Source organism: Cavia porcellus, unplaced genomic scaffold (genome assembly GCF_034190915.1).
Source record: "Cavia porcellus strain 051 isolate PalLab524CR breed Dunkin Hartley unplaced genomic scaffold, mCavPor4.1 scaffold_16, whole genome shotgun sequence".
Lineage (NCBI taxonomy): Eukaryota > Metazoa > Chordata > Mammalia > Rodentia > Caviidae > Cavia > Cavia porcellus.
This window is the reverse complement of record NW_026947499.1, coordinates 44,182,957-44,208,148: the sequence shown is the minus strand read 5'-3', so window position 1 is coordinate 44,208,148 and position 25,192 is coordinate 44,182,957. Positions and strand designations below refer to the sequence as shown.

Genomic DNA, 25,192 nt, shown 5'->3' with positions numbered 1-25,192 from the left:
AAATGTGTTGACTGGTTATATTATCAAAGGGAATGAGGAAAAGAACAGCTTGTTTTTGTGTGAAAAATAGGGTAACATAGGTCAAAATATGTGTTATTAATATGATTATAATTCTTAAAAAAGCAAAAGTGAGAGGATAGCATCTTATAATAAAAAGTATACAGCTTGAAAACAAAACTTTGGAAAAGATTCTGTATTACCATTATTTGAAGCACTTAATACATTAATTCAAATAATAGTTTTCAAATGTGGGCCAAGAAATTAATTTATAAAAAAATCTTTAACAAATCAATTGTGATATAACCTTTAGTATAGAGTATGAATACATACTGACTGTAATTTTCAAAAAACATAATCTTTGTACTTCGCATTTTTCAGAGGTGTCTTCCTCATATGCCTTCCTCTGTGCTGTCAGCAGACTGCCAGAAGCAAATGATGAGAACCAGGTCCAACAGCTGCTGCCCATCTATTCTATGTTGATTCTTCTCCATCTGTGGAACCACTTTTGATGCAGACACTTTATTCAAGTCCTCTATTAGACACTGATCTGCTCTTTGTCTCCAAACTTCCACCAGCTTTTCACACTGTGAGGCCAGAGTATGACAACACACAGGGCAAGTGAGAGATGGCCCCATGAACTGAGGTGGTAATTTAAATCATTGGGTAAGGGTAAAGCAAGAATGTTTTGGGAGTCCAAATTAAAGTCTGATTAAATTGTGTTTATATGATTATGCTGAGGGGAGTTTGAGTGGTATGATCAAATAATATTTTACTTCTCATCTCATTCAAAACTATGTCAACATAAATTTTTCTTTAAGACTATACCTCAATTAAGAATGAAAATCCATGATGAATTTTCAAGGTCTGAATTGCTCCTGTGTAATCAGCTCCCTTAGCATAATACAGTCATGAGCTATCAAATTACTTTGATATTCCCCATTATATAACATTTTTTTCAAAAAAGATTTTCTTTTGCTGTTAATAAAATTAGAATGTACATCATGAAAAACGCACACTGTAAAAAAGGAAGATGTAGTGATACACATGTAAGTAAACAGCCAAAAAAAAATTTACTCATTCCATTCCAAGAATTCTATGTATATAGGCTTTCTTTTTCTTGGTGAGAGTAAGCTGATGGCAGGGTATGTAATGAACCAATCAAGGCCTCTGCAATGAGTTGTATCGCCAGTCCTTTTTTATTTTTCATTTTGATGTAGGATCTCACCAAGTTGCTAAATTTCCCAGATTGGGCTTGAATCTGTGATCCTTCTGCCTGAGCCTCCTTAAGTGCTAGGATTACACGGTTGATTTCTTACTTTTATGTTAATAAAACCTAGGTGTTCTTGACAAGAAAATTCCCACTTAATACAATGTGGGAAGAAAAATATAGTCCTCAGTTATCTCTCTTAATAGTTAAATCTTTTGCCAAGTTGATTCAAATACTGCAGCAGAGGATTTTTTAAAAAACCTCAATATTTAAGGAGAGAAAAATGAGTTCTTTATTAACAAATAATAGAGTCTGTTAAACAGAAATCTTTCCTCAAAGGTAAACACACACACACACACACACACACACACACACACACACGCCCTGGAACCAACTGAAATAATTATGTTATTGGCTACAAAGGATCAGAGGCTCTAATGGGGTGTTTCTTATAACCATCTTGTTGATAATTCTGTGTCAATTACAAAACTAGAGGATTACCTGCATTAGCCTTTAACCAAGAATTTTGGTTCATACATTCACTGATCAAAAAATAGAACTTGATGTGCCCAGCAAAGATTATGTGGATGGTTTGAAAATTGAAATGACGTAGCTATTATAGTCTGACCAGAAAGCTAAGTTACATGTACGCAGAGAAGAAGCATGTTTTAGTGGAAAGGCACAGGTTTTGTGTTAAGCATCCTAGAACCCATTTTTTGGTCATGGTAGAATAATAAGCACAGGAATTCCTGCTGTAAGAAAACAGTAACACCAGATAAATTACAAGAAACAATTGTTTTTACACATTGGGAAATGCGTAATACAGTGTTACAGCCCCTAAGAGAAGGAAACAATGAGATGAGCCCTATAACTGCCCTGGCTTCTGCCTAGAGGCATACTTCAGACTGTAGGTAGAAAAAGGAAAAAGTCAAACAGCCAACAGATGGGCTAGCTGAATAGAGAAGACCATAGTGAGCACCTGGGCAGGGGAAGGTAGGTAGAAGTGACAGGGCAGATTTCTGAAAAAAGAAGACCTTTATTAAAAAGGAGCTCGAGAAATATGCCTGAAGGTGACCATAAGTCTTTGCCAAGTACTAGGCTATAAGTATAGAGAGTAATATCTCACAAGTGTGGGCAAGAATGGCCAGGAACAATAAATTACATTATTCACAGAGTATACTCAAGGTGGAGGAACAATGTGCACTCAAATAGCTCTAGGAATAAGTCCTTTCTTGGGGCATTTAGCAGGGTATGCAGCAGGATTTCAAAGAGGGTCAGACTTAATTGGTTACCATCATTAGTTTAAATGCTACCATATAATATATATTTTCTAACAAAACTTAAAAAAGGTCTTGAGGGTGATTCAAAAGTAACTTACCTATTTACTAAATCAAAACTCAACATTCTTTAGAGGAGGACAATCAAAATAAAATCCAGACACTCAGTAATGTAACATTCACAATGCTATGGCCAATGAAACTCATTCAAAACATTATATTCTTAAAACAAAAACAGATACCAAATTTTAAGAAAATTTTAGTTGTGTAGGACTGTTAGAACTGCACTGACTCATTTAAAAGACAAACTTATTGAAAAGAAACATGTAAGCAAGGAAACCATCATTACTGTTCACCTCTGGAATTTTATACATGCTACTCAGACTTCCAACGGGATGACCGTAAGGCTGTTAGCAGTTAAGGCCAACTCTAAACCAAGTAAATCCTAATTATTTACTTCCTTAAGTTGTCTAGGTCCTAGCTCTCAGGAAGTCTTTCCTTTTCATTTGTTCTTAGTGCTATATATTTCTTTTAAAAAATATACAAATTCACAAAATGTTTTAAAGATCATATTAATCAGAAAACAATTTATAGATCTGCCCCGTCTAGTGACTTAAAGCATCATCTAAATGACTGCTATCACCTCGAGATCTTTTAGAAGGATATTCTATGTCACTGGAATGGCTTTTGCTCTTACATATGCTAATGGTCCCTGTGAAGCAAGTTTCTATATTTATAGTACATACTAGTTTTGAAAGATGATTTCTGAATTTAATCAATTTTCATTAAAGGATTTACTTACTAAAAAAAATTAATGAAGAGATGTGACTATGATATACATATCCTAGAATCAGAATGAAAAAGAATTTAGAAGACAACTGAGAACACAAAAAATCTTTTTAAACATTATGTTTTATTACTTCAAAATACCAAAAGTCTTCTATATACTACTTATCATATATATCAAATGCCTTAAAAGTCTCAGCAACTATATCTACTATCTTAATCTCTTCAGAACAGGACATAAGAAAGATAAAACCTATAAATCAGTTCTTGATGACAGAGGGTCTGTTGAGGAGTTTACCAAATGGAATGACCCTGCTGGAATTCCTTCAAGAAGCCTGTGAAAATGTCAGAATAGAGTCTGTTTTGGAGGTCAGAGTCCCTAGAGAGCTCTGAGTTTGGGCCTGTTTGTCTTTTCACATGCTTTATTATTTGAAAATCTTTCCTTGTAGACACTGACTGATGCCCAGGGAATGCAAGGATTGTGGGAACTGGCAGTACCCACGAGATACGAGCTTCATGGGAAACCCATGCCTACTGCATTGCCTTCTTGAAGCTCATCAGATAAACTGCGCTTCAAATGTTATATGAAGGTACATAGCAAGACATTAAGAGCTACAAGTCATTCTGATACTTGTGAAAAATGGAGCAAAAGTTACATTGATAGAAATGCTAAGTTGTAAAACTTCATGGGCAAAGTCTAAAGGACTATATATGCATGTGGCATAAACAGAAGTACCATTGCATTCTCAAAATACAACACTAATTCAAATACTAACTATGTGCCCACACTAGTCTAAACACTGGGCTGAGATTAAATTATCTAATTGTCATAACAATTTTATGAAGCAGCTACTAAAATTGTCACCAATTTGTAGGTGAGGAAACCGAGGCAAAAAGAAGCTGCATATTGGTGTAGGCAATATAATGCCTCCTAAAGTGTAAGCATAATCTAAATTCAGGGTGGCTTTAGATTTAGCATATGCTGAGTGCTTAAGATGTGCAGGTGTGTGTAGCCTTCTTGTCTTATTTCACTTAATCTCTCCAATGGTCTATACTGTACATCAAACATTATTTCTACTCATAAATGAGACAGAGACATTAAGTGGCCTGATGTTGCATATCTCCACAATGCAGTGGCACTACTGAAATGAACTCACAGTCCTCTTTTTTAAAAACTATGTTCTCCTATTAGTCATTTGCAAGAATCACCTCTAAATTGATTTTCTGTAAGTAACTGGGAAATTATTTTTAAAGACCATGTGTTTAGAGAGAGACTTAAAATGGTGGAGTGCTGAATGTCAGCAAGAAAGTGCTGAGAGTCTAGAAGTGACAATCTGGGACTTCTGGGAGAACATGGCGGACAGATAGCAGCAGCTACGGAGGCTCTCTGAAACACCCAGCTTAGAATTCAGGAATGGTGCTGAGTAAGGAATCATAAGCAAGAGGAGATATGCCCTGGTGATCCAAGAACGAACTGGGCTGAGAGAAACCAACTGGGAATGCAATCCTGGTGCTATAACAGGAACAGATAAAGCGTCTGCGTGGAAGCTGGATCCCACGCCATTGGAAGCCACGATTTGGGTTTCCTGCCGCATGGCGGCTGCGTCTGCATCGGCTGGGCAGGGAGAGAGACGCGCGGAAGCTCTGAGAACGGGAATCGGTGAAGGGAGTTGAGAGCGGGACAGGCGGGGAGCCATGCATCCACGTCTGGTGAGTGAGGGAAAACTGGGTCTCTTCCCCACGGTCTAGGAGACTCCAACAGAGGACATTCTGGGACCGGGCAGACTTGCGGGAACAGGGCGCTGCAGTGACTTCAGTCACCAATCCACCTCTCAAGTGGGATTGGTGAGCAGTGCCTAGCCCATGTTACACTGCTGGCTGAGACCCAGTAGGCTAGGACAGCCCAGGTCCCAGCTCCTGAAGGTGACCTGGAGGGGTGGGCCCCGCATAGGCTGTCTGGTCTGTAACTCCTTGGTGCGCTGCGGTGGGCGGGAACACCTAGCCAGTGCAATTCAATCAGACTGTGGCTGACAGGGAAGGAAGTTGGGCCTCCTATATACACTTGCATATATAAGGAACAAAGAATATGGGAAGCAGCAGCAACAAGAAAGGGTCCTCGGCCCCCAATCCTGAGAAAGAGGCAACAGCAGACACAGCACCAATAGACATAAAGCGCTATCTCGAGAGCCTCATAGACAAGTTCAGGAATGAAGTTATTAATGACCTGAAGCTAGACATAAGCAGAATAGTTAGAGAAATGCTAAGCACCACCCAGGAAAAAAAAGATGGTGGAATGGAAGAACAGAAAAAGAGGGGAGAATTGTTTAATGGAGAAAATAGAGAAAGCATAGAATATGTGAAGCAGGTTCAAAGAGAATACCAGGAAACTAAAAAGTCTATTGAAAACTGGCATAACAGCTTGAAAGAAACTAAGGGCAGATTATCTAAACTGGAGGGCAGATTTGTAATATGGGAGCATGAAATGAAAAACTTCTTAAAAATAACGAAACAAACAGCAATAATACAAAGACTAGAAGATGATAAGAGGGTCTATAACTTAAGAATTAAGAACATAAAAGAAGAAGTAGGGACACAAACAAATGAACTACAAAAGCTACTCACAGAAATAATCCAGGAGAATTTTCCTAATTTAGCAAAAGGTAAAGATACTCAGATGTATGAAGCATACAGGACCTCAGCCACCTACAACCCAAACAGAGCAACACCCAGGCATATAATAATTAAAATTTCAGAAATCCAATACAAGAACAGAATACTAAAAGCCGTCAGAGACAAGAAACAGATTACTTACAAGGGAACACCCATCAGAATTACAGCAGACTTCTCGGCACAAATCATCAAATCACGAAGAGCGTGGGGGGAAATAATTCAAGCTTTGAAAGATAATAATATCCAGCCAAGATTGATATATCCTGCACAACTATCCCTGGAAATTGATGGAAAAACAAGGTGCTTCCAGAATAAAGAGGAACTAGGGGAATATGCAATCACCAATTCAACTCTACAGAGAATACTGCAAGATATTCTAAAAAAGAAAAATATGAAGAATCCAGAAGTAGCGGCAGAGAGGCCACAATGAATGGAGCAGAAAACAAAATGAAGAAGACAAACTGACAACTAATGACAGAAAAAGAGCTCAACAGAAATGAGACAGAGAAGATTGGATGATAGGAACAGCCATTTTGGAGAAAATGATGTCTTAAGAGGTAATACTGATTTAGTATCATCTTGTTTTGAAGTCTCATCAAGCTTTTGTTCTTCTGTATCCATTGGTCTAAACAGGTGGTATCTTATTGGATTTTATTATATATGATACTATAAGCAAAACCTTTTATAGACAAGGAGATTATACAGAAACCATTGTTTATTTTCTATTAGTTGATTCTAAATACCCTGTAATACTGTCATTCTCTTGAATGGTTTTACATTGTTTTGATATATTTGATGCTACAGTATACGAAGTTATGCTCAAAGATTTCAAGGAAAGAGACAATATGGTAACTACTTTTATGTCGGGATAATCTTGTGGTGAAACACTATTTTGCTTAAATGATTATGTTTTCATCTGCGCTGATTTGCTGTTATGCCCTCTTTTATCTCAATCTCCATTTTATTATTTACTTTTTTTATCCTTTTAATTAAGGGAAAAATAAATTAAAAAATAGCAGGATATATTAGAGTAACCCACTTTGACTTTCCATTATCTTGATTTAAAGCCCTGTATTGCTCTCACCATCTTGTTTTTGACTGATGTTCCTCTATTCTGTTTTGCTTGATAGTACCAGGTTCGAAAGTTTAGGCAACAGCTGTGAAGATAGTAGGATTTATTATGACGCCCATTCTGGTTGACTATTATCTACTTTTGAAGACCTATAATGTCTCCAATGTTTTGGTTTTGTTGGTTTTGTTCTTTACTGTTTTGTTCAATTTTATTATAACTAATGATATAGGCAATTCTATTAGAGATAGCGGGAGGCATTATGGTAACCATTGTTGATCACCTAGTATTATGCTTTTACATTATCTATTACGTCCACCCTTTTGATTTGACTGACTGTTCTGCTATGTCACATTTGGTTCTACTCTCTTCCAAAAAAGTAATAAGAACTGTGGGAGCAACAAAACCCAAAATGTGTAATTGTCATTGTACAAAAGAGAGGAAAAGAAAGTGCTCTAAACGATATAACTGCATGTATATTTAAGTGTATAAGATAGATAATGACATTACTGAGTTTTGTTGGATCATTGAACAGAACTGTTTGCAGTCTCACTGTTGGAATGTCCACTTTATAAGCTTTAATTTTGTAACTTGAACAATTTTTTCTGAGATTACAAAATGTAATCCATTAACTAGTGATTTCCTACTGTTTATTTTTTTCTGTAAATCTGTATAACTTGTACCCTTTCTCTGCTTTTTGTTTCTCTTCTTTTTCTCCTTAAATAAAATTTTAAAAAAAATCTGAAAAAAAAAAAAAAAGAAGTGACAATCTGGAGAGAAGTTAAAGGGATTCTAAACCACAAGAGATCCACAGAGGAACTGACTGGGGAGAAGAATACAGGATTCATTGCTATAGGAGGCACAGCTCACTGTTGCAGACCAGAGACCTCTCTGTGCGGCTTGAACAGCTGAGTTGTTGATCTGAAGGACTGGGAGTTAGTGAAAGCAACTTTGTACCTCACTGGGAGACTGAGACTAACCCAGACGCGAAGCATCTTGTGCAGTCAGAGGCAGCAGTGAGAATACGAGACATTTTCCTAAGTGGTCCACCCCACAGTCACTGGTTGGTGGGTGAACCAGACTGATGCCCAACCCCACCCCATTCAGTCATATGGAGTAGCAACTGGAGGGCGGGATGGCCATTTTATCTCCAAGTGCTCTGGGTTTCAAAGTCCAGCTGCAAAACAGCCCTGGATCATTTTACTGCAAACATCTGGGAGTGAAATGAAGTGAGGGCTGTCCAGTTACAATAGATAACTTGAAATTGGACAGTACTTTGGGGAAGTCAGCTGAGAAGTAGCAGCTGGAATCTAGACTCCAATCCAGTAAGGATAGGTTCTGTGTTTTGTTTTTTGTTTTCTCTGCCTTGCCTGTCTCTTTCCTCACCAGTCTTTCAGTATTCTCTGAGATTTATAGGTGAATAAACACTGTATCTAGTCTTCCTGCTTTGCTGCAAAATTCTGCTTTCTCATTTATTCTTCCTCTCCTGTCCTACTCTCCAGCTTTCCAAAGTTTGAGTGATATCTTTAGTTCTTCAGCTTTGCTTCTACTATACTGCACTACAGTGATTGCTCTGTTTTGTCCTTATCCCTCTTAAGTTGCCCTTTCCCACAGAATAAAATAACCGTACTGCAAGGGAAACCTACTGCATATAAATTCCCGGTCTATATTGGAGGTTGTTACATATGGATTTTGTTATGGATTTTGCTACTATGGTTAGAGATACCAAATTAGCAGTTACCATAGAGTATCAGTTTCTCAGCTGTGTTTGATGATATTATCATTACTAATTGTAGTACTTTAGTCAAGATGCCATACTTAATTGTAATCAGCTGTTCACTATAGTCTACTAACACTGTGATAATCTGGGGTCACAATCATCCCCATAGTCCCGTACTTTGGTAATGGCTACTGAGCTAAACAGCAATACATCATTTCTAATAAAGTGAGAAGATAGGATCTTGGATCTAGGATCTTTGTATCTACAAAGATCAATAACCACCTACACCTAGAAGAAATCTCAGAGGAACAGACATTTCCTAGGGAAGCTTCGGCATCAGTGATAAAGCTACCTAACTTAATAAAAATGCAAGCAACAACATAGGAAAGAAATTCAAATTAAAAAAATAGAAAATGACAAGATGCAGAATGCAATCTCAGACTTCTAGCCCAGGAAGGACAAATCCAAGAGACAGCGAGAAATGAGAAACAACAAATCAGAAACTATCTACCTGAATTTACTGGAATGACAGTAGAAGAAATAAGAAATACATATACATGAGACTATAGCTGATATCAAAAAAGAAATAACCTCAAAAGTAAAAAAGATATGATGACCATAATGAAGCATTTGTTCAGCAAATCTAGAGGAGACATAGATTTTTTTAAAATTAGAGGATAGAAAAATGATGGAAACCATGAATACCCAACATAGGGAAAAAAATGGAATCCATGAAACACATTCAAACAGATATCTAGGAAATTAAAAATTCCACTGAAAGTTTTTAAAACTGTATGAAAGAAAATGAAGATAGAATATCAGACCTAGAAGAGATTTTAGGTAGTGTTGTTAGCCTTCACGAAAAGATAGATCTCTTAAAAATGTCAATGGACTATGATAAAACAACCCAATGACTGCAAGATGATGAAAAAAACAACAAAAGACTGACTGGAGACAATGTTAAGTGACATAAAATATCTGTTTAAAGAAGTAACAGAAACAAACTTCCCAAGCATGAAAGAAGAATTTGATATACAGAAATGTGAGACATATAGAACTCTAATTAGGACCAAAATAAATCTACACCAAGACATATAGTAATCAAGATCTCAGAACTTCAACACAAGCACAGAGTAATAAAGGCTGTTAGAGAAAAGAAACAGGTCACCTCTAACGGAAAACCCATCAGAATCACAGCACATTTCTCAACACAAACCCTTAAGCCAAAGAGAACATTAAGTAAAGTATTTTAAGCCCTGAAGGAAACAAGTTCTAACCAAGACTGATGAATCCTGCAAAATTATTTTTCAGAAATATTGGAGAAATAAAATACTTTCATAACAAGAACTGAAGAAATTTATGATCACCAAAATCAGCTTTACAAAGATACTCTGGAAGAGAAGGACCACTACTCCAAGAATACCAATAGAAGGAAGCCATCAGGCAGGGGAAGCAATTAAACAGAGGGAAAAAACAGACAATCATCAACAAGAAAATTATATGACAAAGACAAGACAATACAAAGCAGTTATAATCATCACTGTAAATGATCTCAATTCACCAATCAAAAGAAAGACTCATAAAATGGATCAAAAAATAAGATCCAACAATATATTGCATTCAAGAAACACATTTAACTCAAAAAGAAATTCACAAACTGAAAGTCAAAGGATGGAAAACAATACTCTATGCAACAAGAACCCAGAAAAAAGCAGGAGTAGCTACTCTACTTTCAGACAATGTGAATTTCAAGCCAAGACTGATCAGAATAGATAGAGAAGGCTACTACATACTTGTTGAGGAAAAACTACAAGAAGAGCTAACAATCATAAATATATTTGCTGTAAATATAGGGGCACCTATCTATATAAAATAAGTAATAATAGACATGAAAAATCAAGTGGGCACTAACACAACTGGAATGAAAGACCTTAATATCCCACTGTCACAAATAAATAGGTCAACTAGACAAAAAGAAAAAAAATCAACAAAGAAATATTACAGCTGAAACAAAGCTGTGAACAAATGCACTTAGCACTACCCCACAACATCAGAATACACATTCTTCTCAGTGATGCATGAAACATTCTTCAAAATAGACCACACAATAGCACACAGAACATGCTTCAGTTAAATGTGAAAGAACTGAAATTATCTCATATAAATTATGGAACTATAGTGCAATGAAATTGGAAATCAATGGCAAAAGAAACCACAAAAACTACACAATCACATGGAAATTAAACGAAACCATACTGAACAACCAATGGTTCACATATGAAATTAACAAATTAAACAGTATCTACAATTAAATGATAATACCAATACAATATATCAGAACTTGTAGGATGCAATGAAAGCAGTTGTACAAGGAAAATTAATACTGGTGAACACTCCCAGAAAACAAAATCAGCTCAAATAACCTAGGTCACTGTTAATGTTAAACCTCACACTTGTAGAAAAAGAACAGTTAAGCCCAAAGCTCATAAAAGGGAGGAAATTATAAAGATCAGAGCAGAAATAATTGCAGTTGAGACTAAGAAAACATTACAAAGTATCAATAAATTGAAGAGTTGGTTTTGCAAACCCTTATCCAACCTTATCAAAACACAAATTCAAATTCATGCAATTAGGAATGAAAAGGGTGAAATCACAACAGATCCTTCAGAAATCCAAAAGATCATCAATACTTATTTTGAGAACCTTTACTCTAATGATAGAAATCAAAGAAGAAATGCACAGATTCCTAGATGGAAATCAACTAGCAAAGTTGATCCAGGAAGACAGAAAAATAGCATAATCTAGTATCAGTCAATGAAATGGAAAATGTAATTAAAACCTTACCAAAAAAGAAAGGCCTAGGACATGATGGACTCACTGCTGAATTCTATAAAAATTTGGAGATGCTAATGACACTAATGCTCAAACTCATTAATGAAATTGCAAGGGAAGCAATACTCCCAAAGTCATTCCTGGAAGCAAGTATTACCTGCTATCAAAAGGATTCAATGAAAAAGAGATCTACAAGCTAACCTCCTTAATGAGAATAGATATAAAAATCCTTAATAAAATACTGGCAAAGAGAATGCAGCAAATCATCGAGAAGATTATACACCATGTCCAAATAGCATTTATCTCAGGGATGCAGATTGTTAAATATACAAAAATCAATAAATATATTAACAGAACCTAGGACAAAAACCGTATGATCATCTCAATAGATGTGGAAAAGCTTTTGATAAAGTCCAACTCTCATTCATGATAAAAGTCATACAGAAAATTGGAATAGATGGTTTTTACCTCAATCTGATAAAAGCTATCTATGACAAACCAAGAGTCAACATACTATTGACTCAACAACTCATACTAAATGGTCAAAACTTGAAAGCCTTCTCTCTAAAATCAAGAATAAGACAAAGATATCTACTATCACCACTCCTGTTCTATATTAGTTCTGGAAACATCAGAGCAATTAGACAAGAGAAAGAAATGAAAAGAACAAAGATTGGAAAGGAAGAAGTTAAACTATCTGTATTTGCAAATCACATTATATTCTACTTAGAAGACTTCAAAAATGCCACCAAAGGACTTCTAGATTTAATAACCACATTCAGTCACTGGATACAAAGTCAACTCTCAAAAATCAATAGCGTTTCTATACACAAACTCATCAAGAGAGAAATTCAGGAAACTATACCTTTTACAATAACGTAAGAATAAAAGGTACTTAGGAATCAATATAACAAAGGAAGCAAAGATCTCTACATTGAAAACTGTAGTACTCTGAAAATGGAGATTGAAGAAAGTGGAATGACATCCCTGGGTCATGGGCAGGAAGAACCAACATATAGTAAAAATGGCATTCGCCCAAAACGTTTATACAGATTTAATGCAATCTCAAACCAAAATACCATTAACATACTTCACAGAAGTAGAGAAAACATTTCTAAAATTCACTTGGAACCAGAAGAGACTTGGAATAGCAAACGTAATTCTGGGTGACAAAGGTACATCAGGGAGGTATGACAATCCCTGGCTTAAAATTATATTACAGAGCTACTGTAACAAAACAATATGCTCCTGGCAAAAAACAAACAAACTACAACAAAAAACTCAGACCTGAGGATCAATGGAACAGATTAGAAGAGGCAGAAACAACTTCAAACATACTCAGCTACCTTCTCTTTCACAAAGGGGCCAAACAAATTTACTGGAAGAAACAAAGCCTCTTTTTAATAAATGGTACTAGAAAAACTGGCTTTCCACATGCTGAAAACTAAAACGAGACCCATGTGTATCACCATGCACTAAACTGAAATTGAAATTGATCAAAGATCTACATATTAAAACAAAAACACTAAATCTGCTGCAAGAGAGAATAGTTAGAACTCGACATACATGTAAGCAATCTTCTTGAACAAAACCTCAAATGCATGAGAAATACTACAAAGAATCAACAACTTAGATCTTGTGTTATTAAAAAGCTTTTGCACAGCAAAAGAAATCATCAACAGAGTGAAAAGACAACCCACAGAGTGGGAAAACATCTTAGCCAGTTGTCCTTCAGACAAAAGACTAACATCTAGAACGTACAGAAAAAAGTCAGTTTCCTCCCAAATTAAAGACCCAATCCAAAAATGGGCATCTGTGGCTGGGGATTTAGCTCAGCGGCATAAGCGCCTGCCTTGTAAGCAGGCAGTCGTGAGTTTGATCCCTGGTACCGATAAAAAGGAAAAAGACAAAAAAAAAAAAAAAAAAAAAAAAAAAAAAGGGCATCTGAATGAAAAGACACTTCTCAGAAGCACAAATGACCAAGAAATACATAAAAAATGTTAAATATCACTGATCATTCAAGAGTTGCAAACTAAAACAACGCTGAGATTCCATCTCAGGAAAGAATGGCTATTGCCAAGAAATCAACCAATAACAAATGCTGGCAAAGCTGTGGGGGAAAAAGGAACCCTTCACCACTGTTGGTGGGAGTGTAGACTGGTGTAACCACTGTGGAAATCAGTGTGGAGATTCTTCCAAAAAACAGGATTAGAGGTTCCATTCAACCCAGCTGGTCGCCTTTTTAGTATCTTCCCCAAAAAACTCGAAGTATCAGATTACAGTGATATATGTGCACCCTTGTTTATAGCAGCACAGTTTGTAACAGCTAAATCTTGGAAACAACCCAAATGCCTATGAACCAACAAGTGATTAAACAAGATTTTTTTTTAATACAAGAGTACTACTCAGTCATAGAAGATAAACTTAAGACATTTATAGTTAAGTGCATGGATCTTGAGACCATACTCTAAAGTGAAACAAATCAAATGTATGTGTAAATACTGTGTTGTCTCTCTGGTGTGAGAAACTCAAAGCATAAATAAGAACCAAAATTTACAACAGATATTGTGAAATAGGAAGTAACTGTTCAAAGGGAAAGGGGACTTAGGGAAGAGTGGAAGAGAAAAGGAAAAATGAGAAAAAAAAAGGATACAATGCAAACAAAGCTCTGTAAATAAGGAGAGGAAGAAGGGTTGTAGACAGAGGAGGAGAATGGGGGAAAAAAAGGAACTAAGATATATCATGTACTGGTACAAATTCCCTATAATGAATGTAATCATTATGCATATCAAAATTGTACCAATAAACTGAATTTTAAAAAGACTAAATAAATACCACGTGTTCAACAATTTTTTGAGAATATACTATAGCTTGAACTGCTCACACTATACCAGAGGTTTAAAGTTTGGAAATTATTTTAAGATAAGAGAAATAATGACCACTTAGTGTTAATGAAAATTTTAAAAATATCTATTTTTTCTACCCTTGAAATAGTATTTTTTAAAATATTGTGAGAGAGCTGAGTATCCTGATTGACAAATTTTTCTTTCATATAATACTTGATGGTGATTCGTAATTGCTTGTTGGATCAAGTCTTCTGTGAAAGAGGGTCTTCTGTAGGTATCAATCCTAAATCTACAGAGTGCTGATCATCCTAACATTTGTCAGTTCTTAATTTTAGCTTCCACGAACCAAAGACAAGTGGTAAAGCAGACTTACTGCTTTTCTCATTTTGCTTTTATTAAACATAGGGGTCACATATGAAATTTTTAAGATGGTTAAACAGATACTAGCATCTTCTTAATGCCAATGTTATCAAAAATGATTAGAAAATAACAAATAATTTGGGTTAAAAATATTACCTTTGAACTGATAGGATAATGTTGCTATAAAAATTCTAATACATACCTGCCAGCCCTTGAAAACTACAAATAGGAAAATATTGCATATCCTAAATTAGATACATTATTTTAAAAATAATATTAAGTTAATTTCCTTTTAAAGATAGAGGAAAGTCTGACAAACAAAAGAGATGGATAGTAACACGACTAATTTGTATCTATAGGAATTTCCGTCAATTAACTGAGATGGAAGTTATCTTTCATTTTTTTCGGTTTCTGTTGCCCAGTGGGAGCCCAGGCAAAGTGATAATGAGAAATAAGAACATATGACATAATGAGAAAGAGCAGCCAGAGAAAGACACATGGGCTGGAAGCTACTGTACAGATACTGCAATGGGCTTAACTGTGACACAGAGAGCTTCTCAGACTTACCCACACTCACAGAATGAGTCAGCAGAGGAAGCTGGAGTCCTGACTCCCCAAAGACTACACTTCCTGTTAATAATAGTGAGGGCAGCAGGTGAGGGCAGGAATGCCAACAGTATGGATTAAGTTAAAGGAGTCAGAAAAACAGTGGGTATATTTACTCATTGGTATTGGTGATTACTAATAAAAAAATCAAAAGAAAATTTAAATACATTTGTTATTTTATGTCTTATTGATTTCTGTCACAACAGTATTGCATTAATGATGTCTTAAAATATCAGCCAAGTAACAACAGAATAAAAATCACAGATCACATTTTTCTGGTGTACTCCTTATACTTAACAGGCTCTCTTACAAATACAACAGAGAATGAGTATCTGATGTCTTTTTCTTTTTCCTTTTATTTTCTTTTTTGGCTAGAAGTCTGTGATTAAGACTAGGTGGCAGAGATAAGTTAAATGAGCTCCTAATTTAATTTTACCCTCAGCAAAAGGACTAATGATAAACTATTTAAATTCAAGCAGCTGAGAGGTCTAAGTATCTAGAAATAGTTTAGTAATATTTATTAATTAACCATTTATATGTTGTCTTTTACAACTGTTTTTGCAGAGATGACAAAGACTGCTCCTTAATAAATCTGTTTATTCACTCATCTGATGTCTATTAAAAAAATCATATAGTGGACTATAATTTTAAGAAAACTATCTCAAATACTCCGTATAAGATACTGTATACTTCTATGATTCTAGTAATTGGGGAAATGTAAAAATTTTAGGTAAGCATTTTTATAATTTTACAGTGGTATGTTCTTATTAGTAGTTTAAAAATGGTATTTTATGTCCTAAATCTTCTTTTTAACAAATATGGTTAATATTGATCTCTCAAGACTAACTTCTACAATTCCAAAAATACAATCTGAAGACTGAAAAAGTTACCCAAAATAAAACTTCAACAGGGCTATCTACAGCTGTGGACTATGGGTCTTGCTGATGATGTACCTTTAATTGTAGGCTTTATCCATCCTACTCCCGAAGATAACTAAAACACGCTCATGTTACTGTCATGTTACTGCTATGCTGCCACTTCATTTCAGACTCTGATAGGTACAAATGAGAGCAAGAAAATTCCTTTAACACCCTCTACCCTACATGCATATGCATGCCATTTAGGTGTATACAGCAATACACTAAAGCAAATAAATCATCAGTATCAACGTAACTAAGTAAGAAACCCAGACTAAAAAATAGAAGGTGGACGGGTTATAGATGCTTATATACTTTGTGTGAACAAAATATGTTATTTAATGGGAAACTTTATAAACAGCATTATGAAAGAGAGTACTTATAATGCTTTTTTCACATTTTGAAGGATTTGAGATACTGCCATAAACAATCAGCATATGAAGACTGTCATAAATTAAGAATTTCATTTATAGTTGTTAGGAAGTTTTAACTTGTTTTGAACTTTAAAGTTGTGTTTAGTCTAAGTCCTGAAGCCTAATTTAAAAATTTTTAAAAACTTGACTAACAAATATTATATTCAAAAAATACAGACTTATATACATATTTTGCTTCTTATCCTAACTCCTGAAAGCAGGAAAAGAAATGATCAAATGTATAAGAATGTTTTTGAGAATTACATCCAATACTCAGTTCTTAAATGTTAAAAAGCCAATGTAAGACTATTTTACAGAAAATTACTCATTTCTATTATCTCTAGTTATAGAAAAGGAAAGTAAAAATCCTATAGTTTTGTGTTGGCTATTAAGTACACATTTATTTACTTTCAATTTATGACATGAGTATTTTCTGTCTGGCTGTCAATCCTACAGAAAGATAGAAATTTCCTGTTTCACTAATCTCCATGCAACTATTTCAGCACATGTGCAATCTTAGGAATTCAGCTTTCTCCAAAGCAAATATGTATCACCTTTGTGCATTTCCTGGAAGGACAATAAGCCTAACAGGTTAATGAGGAGTGGAGAAATACTTTCAGAGTACCTCTCCAAAAAAAGATTAGCAGCAAACAAATGCCATTTATTTTCTAAGTTGCAAGGCAAACAAGCAGTTTTCAGTGGATGGGTTCCGTTATATACTGAATCTAAAACAGAGAGCCACCATATATTTCCATGCGTTCAGCAAACTCAAATAAATTATATTCTCTAATAAGTGATCATCGAGAACAGAACAAGAGATAGCCTAAAACTGTTCTGTATAATAAAATTAATGTTTTTCAAGATGAAACTTATTTAAGCCTAACAAATACAGAAACTAAGTTAAAAAAAGTACAAATAAATCTGTTCTCTTTACTGAGGCCTAAAACACTTTATTTCATAGTAAACAGAACTTGAAAAAGTCTTTTAATATCGAAGATGGCAAGTCATGATTTTGCTATTACTTGATACTGAAATGAAAGCTGGCTCATGGTGAATCTGTGACCACATTAAGGCACATTGATACCTTAAAAACACCTAGAACCAGAGACATACCAAAAAGTATTAAAATTCCAAACAACTTTCAAAAGTGGAATCCATATTAATTACTCTGCTTACTCTATAACAATACTGGCAATAATGTAAAAGCTCTGATTTACAATTAGCTCTTAAGTTGTTCTGCCTGACAACTTACTAGTCTTGTAAAAAACCTCATGAAGGCAAGTTCTTCAGAGCAGGGTCACCTCAGACTGTGGGCACAGGTGAATAGTTACTCTTTCTCAGATGCTGTCTCAATCTGCTTTGTCTTTCCTGATTTTATGAAGCAGAATTCAACTTACAGTACTTAAGCTTTTTCTACTCAAATACAAAAATGACCTACTCTTTCAAATGATTTCAATTTTATTCACAGTACAGGACAGCTGAAGATGCTGATATTGAAACATACAGATGGATTTACTCTGTATATAAAATGCCAGAACAAAGCTAAAGGTTTATTGAGTGTACATTTTTAGTAAAGGTGTACTACACTTACACGTTTCTGTATGATTACCTTCCTTTATGAGGAGCTCACTTGGGAAAAGTTAACTGTCAAAGTGACTGCCTTACTTTTGAGGTACTGCTAGCTAGAGAATTATTTTGGCCACATTCAGCATTAAGAAAAACTTCAGTTTATCTTTACTAAACATCCTTCATATTAATTCCAGTAGTGGGATTATCTAGCCACTCTGCTATCTTCACTAACATAAAATATTTATAAAAAATGAGAGATCTTAGAATCATTACATAAATGTCAATTTCATTTTCCTTATAAAGCTTATTTACAAACTACTGGATGATATAATCTTTATATATACTAATCACAAATTGAAATACCTCTATTTTTCCCTCAATTGACAATAATATAGTTCTAATAAATGAAACTCAAATGCTAAGGAATAACAATAAAACCCAATAAAATATCTGAATTTGATTATTTTATAACATCTAAATAGTATGTTAGATTTTTTTTTTTTTTTTCTTTTTAAGACAGGGTCTCACTATGCAGTTCAGGCTGGCCTTTGGCTTACTTTGTAGCCCAGGCTGGTCTTGAACTTGCAATGATCCTCCTGCCTCAGTCTCCCAAGAGCTGGGATTACAGGTGTGTGCCACCATGCCTGGTAGTGTGGTTAATTCTAAGGGAAATATATTTTGATATGATAAAGGCCCAAAAAATGAACACATATTTAAAAAATGAGTAAAGTAAGAAAGTCTTTTCTTCTACACAGTATTCAATATGAGTATGTTCAGTTTAAACGACTATTGAAAGCTAAGATATTTTTATTTAATTGAAAAATAAAAACTGTACATATTTATTATGTATGACATGATTTTTTTGGAAATATGCATACTCTATAGAATGGTTCAACTGAGCTAATAACATATATTACTCAATATTACTTATCAATTCTTTTATGGTATGGATATGTAAAATCTACTCTTAGCAACTTTCAAGATTATAACATACCTTAAGAAATCATAGACACCATGTTGTATAATAGGTATCTTCAAATAATCCCACTGTCTAATGTAAAATTTGCATCCTTTGATCAGCATCTCCTCAAAAACCTGTATTTCTGATAGCTATACAAAGATTATTCTTTATACCTTGGAATATATATATATAAATTAAGATAATATATCATGAGCTCAAAATTAAGAATATACATATGCTTGAATATAAAGTAAGGTTTCTAACTTCCTGAAATGATTTCATAGAAAAAGGAATTATCTTGTATTTGAATCCTTATACATTGTATCACTACAAGGTGCTTTGCTTAATAGGAGAAAGTATTTTTGTACGAAAACACTAGCTTAAAAACTAATCTCATTCAAAGCTTGTTTTACATTTATAGAAAAGTTCTAATGAGAATCGGAGAAAAAAACAGGAACAAAATCAATACATTAATTCTTCCCAGGTTATACCCTTAGAATTGTTGCATGTTATTATAAAGATGCCTTTTTAAAACTGCTTTTGCCTGGCAAGCACAAGGTCCTGAGTTCGATTTCCAGTACCAAAATAAAAAAAAATATTGTTAAAACTGCTTTTAAAAGTTGTTAAATACTATTATTCTCAGAAAGGACACTAGTCACAGTGGCTAATTCTAGGAAAGTAGTTGGGAGAGTGACCTACTTTTCACTATTTACCTATAACATTTTAAGCCTTATGAATGTGTTATCCATAAAAATTTAAAACATTTTTTAAACTAAAAAAAAGGCTAAATTCTTAAACAGAAACTACACCTTCATAAAATGTTGCAATACAGAAGTTACAATCAATGACAAATCAAACATAAGAGATTATGTTGCAGAGATTATAAATATACAATCTCCAAAAAAAGTCCTACTGATTTGTGAATGGTACTTGTGATTTAGACATGAAATTTTTAGTGTCAGATCATGCATGTGTGAAGAAACTTCTGGAATTTAAACAAAAGAGAAATCAAGAAACATTTTGGAAATTAGAGCTAGAGAGATGATATCATAATACATTAATAAAAATACTGACCATGCACAGAGTTTGGGCAGGATAGCTTTATAAACTACAAACTAGAAAAAACAATGCTTTTTATTATAGCACTTCTTCATAAAATATAACTAAATTACTAGATAAAACTTACCATTTCACTCTCTCTTTAAGAGTTTATAATGGGAAACTACTCTGTATTTTGGCTTACTTTACATTTAGGCATCTATATTAACTTCTGTAAGAGAACATGGGAAACTGTATCAAGTGTATGACCATGAAACATAAACTTTCTCTTCTCTGTTACAGATGACCAGTTGTGGATCCTGATTTATACTAGCACAACATATTTTTTTTTTTTTTTTTTTTTTTAGGGTAGTAACCTACTCTAAAAACAGTAAGTCCCTGACTCACCAACAACTTTTGTTCTGGGAGAATGTTCATATGCCAGATTTGTTCTTAAATTCGATATAGTGAGTCTTACATATCTTGGACACAAATATACAAGGTAAAGCATAAAACAAACAAGTGTGAGGTCCATTCATATCTGTGAAAGTCTGCAACTCGAATGTTTGTAAGCTGAGGACTTATTGTGCTAGCTCACATGTACTATACAGACCTGATAACCAACACCAGTAAATAACATCCTCCAAAGGACTGGAGCAGCAATCTGGCCAAGACATTACTTTGAAACAGTCAAAATGGTCAAAAGCTAAGCCTAACAAGTTTCAGATACAAAACAAATAAAATCTTATTGCAAGGAAGAGCAGCTGCACATTAAGGACCTTTGGTAAAGTACTAAAAGTAGCAGTGTATGTCTTTTAACCATTTTAAAAAATTATCATAAGGGCAATAACAAGGACTACTCAAAAAGTAGGAAAGTAAATAACAAATTGTATGTGAAAGCATTCTACAGGGTAAGTTATTTCATCTGGCTTTAAAAACACTCTTATAAAGGTTAAGACTCATTAGAAATGTGCCAAGTACAGTAGTAAATCCTCTTGCAATTCTTTGTGTGTGCGTGGTGTTTGTTTGTTTGTTTGTGTTTTTTGTCTTTTTGAGACAGGGTCTCACTATGCAGATCAGGCTGGCCTTGAGTTCACTTTGTAACCCAAGCTAGTCTTGAACTCCCAACGATCCTCCTGCCTTAGCCTCCTGAGTTCCGGGATTACAGGCATGAGCCACCATGCCCAGTTCCTCTTGTAATTCTTTTTTTTTTTTTTTTTTTTTGGTCTTTTTCCTTTTTATCGGTACCAGGGATCGAACTCACGAATGCCTGCTTGCAAGGCAGGCGCTTATGCCGCTGAGCTAAATCCCCAGCCCCCCTCTTGTAATTCTTAATTCTGCTTTTTCAAATATGTATTCTCAGTGTGTTCATAAAATTTAACATTACATTATATTCATATTTTAAGTATTAAAATATAAGTGCGTATTATCTATATTTATGTTAAAAATTGGTAACACTGTATTTTTTGCAGACTCTGGCTTGTTCTGTGATGAATGAGTATTTGCTAAACATGTCAGGAAAGACTAAAAATATTCATTTTGTATAAAAGGACTATAAATCTGATTGTAACATAAACTCATGAATATAAAAAAATACGTAAGTTTTTGCCTTGGTGGATCACTGAAATAACAAATTGTACTACTTCTGAAGAAACTTATCCCATAAGGGAAATAGAGAAAGAGAAACAGAATGTACTCACAGCCATAATTGCTTTTCCAAGCATCAACACAGGTAGTGACTTTCCAGTATCATTCCAGCATGCAATTTGCTTGTGTGAAAATAGACTGAATCTAAAGTGGCTTTCTAAAGGCAAAGTTAATACCAAAACCACTGCAGAAATAATGAAAGAACTAGATGGAAAGTAAAATTGTGCTGCGACTTAAATCATCTGGTACCTCTGTAAGTATATCCTTCATAATAGACTGCTTAATGTAACGAACCAAAAAATCACTAGCAATCAGGAATAAACTACGCTTTACAAGAGGGTGACTCTCAGTCAAAGTGTCAAAAGCACGTGCTTAACAACTTACCATTCTTCCTTTCATTCAGAGAGGGTAGATGCTGACTGGACTGCAAGGAGAGCTCCTGGAATTCATGAGCCACAGCCTCACTCTGAGGACTTGGAGCAAGATGTGCTAGAGGTCCCAGCTCATCTTCGGTGTCCAGAGCCCCTCCGTGATCCATTGTGCTCTACCCACTGACAACAAGGAATGAGACACCTCCTATATGTGGCCTGTTGAAGAGACTGGCAAAACAAGTATGTGTAAATAAATGGCACATTTATTTTTCTCCAATTTATACAAAACTATAAAACTGAGATTCCTGGGTTCTAGTCCAGTTTTATTGCTGTGGGGCCCTTATCCCTTTCTAGACCTCAGGCTCCTTGTCCAATACACAGAATAACATACTTAATTATCTAAAACATCACTTACATGGTAAATAAAAGTTGAATGATTTTGAATCAAGAAATAAAGAAAGCTATACCTATTGATGTCATTAAAGATCTTAATGTAGGCTTAAGTGAGAATATCAATTAAGGCTAAAAAAGAGCAGCTGTTTGTCTTGAAAAATCCATCTTAAGACTCCTACATACACTCACAACAATCAACAAGACTTCAGATTAAGACTCCTTTACCGGTCTGGGTCTAGGAGTGAAAACAACAGGAAAAAAGAACTTTCTGGTAACCCATAACAGACACACAGCTCATGACAAAGAAAATTTAAGTCTCTCAGATTTGGGGCTGTTTTAACAAAGCATAAACTAGACCATGCTGACTGATACAGAAATTGGTAACATTAACTCCCAAAGCACAAAAAATCCTGTAAGACACATTTTGTGACTGAACAGTATATAGTAAGAAACTTGAAACCATGTCATGCAACACACTTGGACTATAGCCATTAGTAGCATTTTATACACAGATTATCTAGTCATTCATCTACTGATGGACACTGGAGTTGTTTACAATTTTTCAAACAAAGATGCTATTAACACTGTTATATAAGTATTTACTCAGCTATGTGCTTTAATTTTTCCTGAGCAAATACCTAGAAGTGGGTAAATGGATTACATACCTGCCATACAGTTAAATATTTAACAAACTGACAAACTGTTTTCACAAGTGAGTGAACCATTTTTCTTTATTAATGGCTAGGTATGTGAATTTTAATTGTTTACAACCTTGCAAACACTTCATCTGATCAATCTTTTTCATTCCAATCATTTTAGTGGGCACATAGCATTTCACTGTAGTTTTAATGTGTATTCCCCTACTGACTAATGATAAACATCTTTTAATGCATTTACTATCCTTATGGCTTCTTTGGTTAAATATCTGATGAAATCTTTTGTTCTTGTTTAAAATTAGTTTTGAGTTTTAAGAGTTTTAAGAGTTCTGACATATTCTGAACACAAGTGCTTTGTCAAATTTGTGCTATACAAATACTTTCTCCCAGTCAAAGGTTAATCTTCCTGTAGTCTTAACAGTGTTTTGTGAAGAATAGATATTTCCAACTGGGTAAAAATTGTTAATATTTTATTTTATGGATCATTTTATTTGTGATCTACACTAATAAATTTTTATTAAACCAAGGTCACAAAGATTATCTTCTATGTTTTCCTGCAGATACAGATTTATGTTTTACCTTAAGTGTGTGAAACACTTTGAGCTAATTTTACAAATGTAGTGAGAATCAAAGCTCCTTTTTGGGGGCAGGTATGGGTACCCCGTTGTTTCAGCAGCAGTTGCTTAAAAGATTATCTTCTTCTACTACATAGCCTTTGTACCTTTCCTGAAAGTTATGTATACGATCATGTATATAAGGATCCCGCTTCTTGACTATTTAGTTCCCAAAATGTTTCAAAGGGGAAGTCCTGAAATTCTGTGTATAAACTTGCTCCAATTATGGTTGATTCCTGAACTATTCATGTGCAGAGTATACTACAGGTAGGCCAGCTAAAGCAAAAGTAACAAAACTGAGATTTTAGGGCTGCCCACCACAGGAAAGACAGACTTTGCCAACATGATTTCAGGAAAGTTAACTTCCTGCTAAAATAAAACAATACTTATAAGTGGAAATCTAAACAAAATCTAGAGTTCCTAAATTGTCATACAGAATTCCCTATCCAATGAAAATATCCTTTTGTAACTAAGACAAAACTGTCACCAGGAGGCACATATTTAAGAAATGTTAAAAAGTACTTATCTGAGCAGAAGGAAAGTAGTACCATATGGAAACTTAGATCTCAGGAATTTGAAGAAGCATCAGAAATGGCAAATATGTAAGTAAGTAACAGACTATTTTTTTCTTAATTTAATATTATTCAATATAAAAAGTATAATACTTTGTTGTGAGGGTAATTATATATGTACTTGTCATATATATGACTACTGTAGTATACAGGAGGAGAAAGGGACAAATGTATTCAGTGATTTTACATTTCTATACATTATAAGAAAGCAACGTAATTTTAATTTTAAAAACCAAGAAGTACAGGTTGTATATAGCAATTTATAAAACAAATATGAAACTAGTAGTTTTAATGAAAATACCAACAAAGGGATTAAAATGACATTGTAAAAATATTTAATTAATTCTAAAATGACATTCTAAAGTATCCAATTAAAAGTATCCTCTAAAAGCAAAGGAAGAGAGGAGAAAACAAAACAAAACATGGTATCTGTGACTTATTACAATGTATTATAATCTTAAAAATTGGTACATGTAGACTTTAAATGTCTATACCATAGAAGAATTGATAAGTAATATTAAGTAATGTATGTTGTAAGTTCAATTTAGCCATTCCATAAAATATATACATTTCAACAGTCTTCTCAACATAAACCATGTAGGCAAGGAAAGCTTGAAAGAAGTTTCAAGACCTTCTCCCTACAAAAAACAAAAACAAAAACTTCCAAC

The 25,192-nt window shown here is 34.4% G+C and overlaps 1 protein-coding gene across 4 annotated transcripts in view; it reads right to left on the bottom strand.

Annotated features, from left to right (window-relative positions):
• Positions 1–25,192, bottom strand: part of Mrtfb (myocardin related transcription factor B) — a 215,363-nt gene that overhangs the window by 107,363 nt on the left and 82,808 nt on the right. For 3 of the 4 annotated variants that reach the window (XM_063226567.1, XM_063226566.1, XM_063226568.1), the window contains exons 3-4: positions 22,303–22,517; positions 15,335–15,397 (exon numbers count right to left, since the gene is read on the bottom strand). In XM_063226567.1, the coding sequence (XP_063082637.1) occupies positions 15,335–15,397; positions 22,303–22,456 (217 nt within the window). In that variant the 5' untranslated portion in view covers positions 22,457–22,517. The remainder of the gene's footprint in view (positions 1–15,334; positions 15,398–22,302; positions 22,518–25,192) is intronic. The other variant, XM_063226569.1, reaches the window with a different exon arrangement.